General features: G+C 33.4%; 1 protein-coding gene across 2 annotated transcripts; it reads right to left on the reverse strand.

The window, feature by feature from the left end:
• Positions 1–543: 543 nt before the first annotated feature.
• LOC142523396 (ras-related protein Rab7-like) lies at positions 544–3,222 on the reverse strand. 2 transcript variants are annotated; one of them, XM_075627179.1, is made up of 10 exons: positions 2,984–3,222; positions 2,869–2,895; positions 2,647–2,746; positions 2,319–2,465; positions 2,115–2,195; positions 1,898–2,043; positions 1,727–1,759; positions 1,078–1,244; positions 841–1,037; positions 544–659 (listed from the first exon to the last, which is right to left on the reverse strand). In XM_075627179.1, the coding sequence occupies exons 1-8, from the start codon at positions 3,034–3,036 to the stop codon at positions 1,178–1,180; spliced, it is 654 nt and encodes a 217-aa protein (XP_075483294.1). In that variant the 5' UTR covers positions 3,037–3,222; the 3' UTR covers positions 544–659; positions 841–1,037; positions 1,078–1,177. The 2 variants fall into 2 exon arrangements, with proteins under 2 accessions (XP_075483294.1, XP_075483293.1); XM_075627178.1 differs by having other exon boundaries at positions 841–1,244.
• Between the last annotated feature and the right edge of the window lie 269 nt (positions 3,223–3,491).

Consider the following 3,491-nt stretch of genomic DNA (forward strand, 5'->3'; position numbering starts at 1 on the left):
ATATTTGGATTGTCATTTGTGGTTTTGTTCATTGTAAAGATTCTACATTATTTCCCTTTTAAAAAAAATTACAGTATATTTAAGAATTAGCCAAGATCATTTCTTTTGATAGAGGATTTGGTCTTTTAATTCATGTTACTTTCCATCACCTATCAATATGTATTTTTGTGCTACTTTGATTATTTAAATAACAGTGTAGCTGTGACACCCATGGTCGAAGAGGGAGGGAGTGATCGCTGGTGCCATAAGGTTGCACGGATAATGAACAGGTCTTGACAGGTTTTTAGGCGAAAGTAACATGAATTAACCGACCGCAACCCGGAATTAGAGAGATTCCAACTACTGATATAGGTTTTATCTCAACTCGTTGATTCTTGGAACAAATCATCAACTTCACTCAGAAGGTTGCAAGAAGATAAAAGACCAACTACAGATATAGGTTTTATCAATGTCTTCATCGAAGAATCGGGTGAACCTAGTGTTCAAGCAAGCAACGCAAAGACAAGTTTGAAGTCCCAACTTTATGGAAGGCGTGCACTCACACACATATGAAATAATCATCACTGCTAGCAGTTGGCAAGGACCTTTTTGGTTCATTGCCTCAGTCCCGAGAAGTGTTTCTATGAAGAGGCAACCATATTATTTTAAGGTGCCCTTTGCTTATTTTTCTTTTTATTCTTTCTAGATGAACAAGGTCGTTCTCCGTTTGAGTTTCAAGGGATAGATATAGATGCATTATGTCTCCTATAGTATTTTTGCAACATTCAGTAGGCATTCCACTAAAACAAAAACGTTTTTTTCGCTGCGCGTAAATCGGCTTTTTCCCACTGCACGCATTACTCATCGCATAATTAGAAGCTGTTGAAAGCTGGAGGCTATCGACAGCACGCTGTTGCATGTCGCGAAAAATAACATCCACAGTAGTATGCTCATCGTGCTTTCTATATGGTGCAACAATATTAACAACAAACACATGAGCGCAAGCCGTCGAAAGTAGTTTCCGCAGTGGATTTTTAATATACGCCTGTGATTGCAGCCTATATATATATATCGAAAAAGGAAAATGGGGAAACATACAATATTGATAATTTGTATTAAACAAACCATGAAAAGAATGACGAGTAAATATCGGAATTAGCTAGGAATGTAACTCATCCAATATTGCTGATGTATAATCTCAACATGCACATCCTCCTCCTCTTTGCTCCGTTCCAGAAATTGATTCTGGGATTCGCTGCAGATCACTACAAATACATGTATATAAAAAAGGATTTTTTTTTAGTATACGAATTAATTTCTATTCCAAAATATCATCTTATTTAATGTGAAAATACAGAATTTTATATGAAATATTATCCTAACATAATTACACGTGAGACAAAATTCTATCTTGTATATATTTAAATTTAGGTAATACGGTTTTTTTTTTCTGTCCACTTACTCGGTTCAATTTTGTATTTGGTCTACTAAATTTTCAAAATTTAGTTTTGATACACTAACTTTCAGTTTTCGGCAATTTTTGTCAAATTGCTAATGTTATACTGGAAAATATTGACATGACAACGAAAATTGCAGACGTGACTTCGAAAATTATTGATTAGTCAGATGTCATATCAACAACTAGACCAAATTAAAATAACTGAAAATTAAAAGTTTGTGTAACAATATTTATAATTTTTTAAGTGAAATTAGAAACTATTATTCAATTGCTTATGTATATACTCACCAATGGGATGGGATTTCTTCATCAGGCTCCCATCTGAAAAAAAAAAAAAAAAAAAAATCAGAGCAAAGAGAATCGATGATAAGATCAAACAAGCTGCTAATAGGGATCGATGCATATATTTTATTTAAAAAAAAAAAAAAAACTAATTTCCATGAATTTTTGTTGACTTACATATTCAACGATGGATCATTAGCAAGTGCAGCATTGGCTACACAAGTGAAAGCAGCATCTACATTGTAATCTTCCTTGGCCGACGTCTCGAAATATGGTACGTTCCCTTTGGAAATGCACCATTCTCTAGCTGTTTTCTCAGAGACCTGTGGAATTTATATTTATACACAAGGGAACACGAAGAGTAGAAGTTTTTGAATAAGAAATCCACACTTACAACACGGCTGTTTCCGCCGTCTACGTCGACTTTGTTACCGATTAGCACGAAGGGGAATGTCTCAGGGGATGCAGGACCAATCTGAATGCATATTTCATGTTAAAAAATCTTAATTAAATAGATATATAAAAGAATAAAACTGTATGAATCAATGGATATTATACAAAAAACCATAAAAATCAGATTCAAGACGTTAGTGATCACCTGCTTGAGAAATTCTTTGTACCAATTTTGAAGTGTCTCAAATGTTTTGACCACATTAACGTCATACACGAGTATACAGCAATCTGCTCCTCTGTAGAACGAAACACCCAGGCTTCGGAAACGCTCTTGTCCCGCCGTGTCCCATATCTGTTCGGATCCCAAGCTTCAAACATAATTTTTTGGACGTACTAAACTCTCCCTTTCAGATATACTATAAATAAAATTTCAAAACTTTTCATTTTAATTTGATAAATGGTCACTTGCTGGATCGATCGTCTTTATTTCAAGATACATATGCGTAAAGCGAGTTCGAGGTTTGTTTACATACTTGCAACGTCACAAACTTTTCGTCGATCGCCAGCTCTTTGGTGACAAAATCAGCACCAATTGTTGCTTTGTGGAGTTGATTGAATTTTTTCGATACATATCTGGTGCACAGTATTTGTTAAAAGACTACCAAAATATAAAAATCAAAAGCTGATAATTTCTAGATATATATTCTTCAGAAATTTACTTCACAAAAAAATTAAAAATAACATATGAAGGATACTGATTCATCAGAGATGTCTTTCCCACCCTGAAAATCGATCATGAAAATAAATAAATATATTATTCTTTAAAAAAAGAAAACATATGGAAAATAAAACGATGATTAAAAACCTTACCCACTGTCACCAAGGAGAATGATCTTGAGCAACCTTCTTTTTGGCATGGCCATAGTTTCTTCCCGCAGAAAATATGAACAAGAATACCAAACGGAAAGAAAAGCTAGTTTTAGTATATTTGTATTCTTTCACTAATTTCTATTTGATTATCGTTACGTATGATATTCTTTGTGTTAACAAATTATTATTATTATTATTTTTTATGAAAAGACTAAATTCCTATTTCTTCATTTGTTGAGGAATCGTGCATCCCATTTCCCAGTTGATTAGTCTTTCTTTATATATATACCGCTGTCACCTAATTAATTAAGAGGTATTTTCTTTTCTTTAAAAAAAAAACAGAAGGGCAGGTTTTCAAGTTAGCTTTATTGAATGGATCAGTTTGTGAGTAAGACAAAAACTTGTGTGAGACGGTCTCACGGGTCGTATTTTGTGAGACAGATATCTTATTTGGATCATATATACATGAAAATGTATTACTTTTTATGCTAAGAATATTATTTTTTAT

This window comes from Primulina tabacum, chromosome 13 (assembly GCF_025594145.1).
Source record: "Primulina tabacum isolate GXHZ01 chromosome 13, ASM2559414v2, whole genome shotgun sequence".
NCBI classification, from domain to species: Eukaryota; Viridiplantae; Streptophyta; class Magnoliopsida; order Lamiales; family Gesneriaceae; genus Primulina; species Primulina tabacum.

Excerpts from the sequence above, each read along its gene's own strand:
- LOC142523396 (XM_075627179.1), bottom strand. The coding sequence starts at position 3,036 with ATGGCCATGCCAAAAAGAAGGTTGCTCAAGATCATTCTCCTTGGTGAC. Across the intron at positions 2,747-2,868 it reads AAGACATCTCTGATGAATCA|ATATGTATCGAAAAAATTCA; the intron begins GTATCCTTCATA and ends ACTGTGCACCAG. Across the intron at positions 1,760-1,897 it reads AATGATCCATCGTTGAATAT|ATGGGAGCCTGATGAAGAAA; the intron begins GTAAGTCAACAA and ends TTTTTTTTTCAG.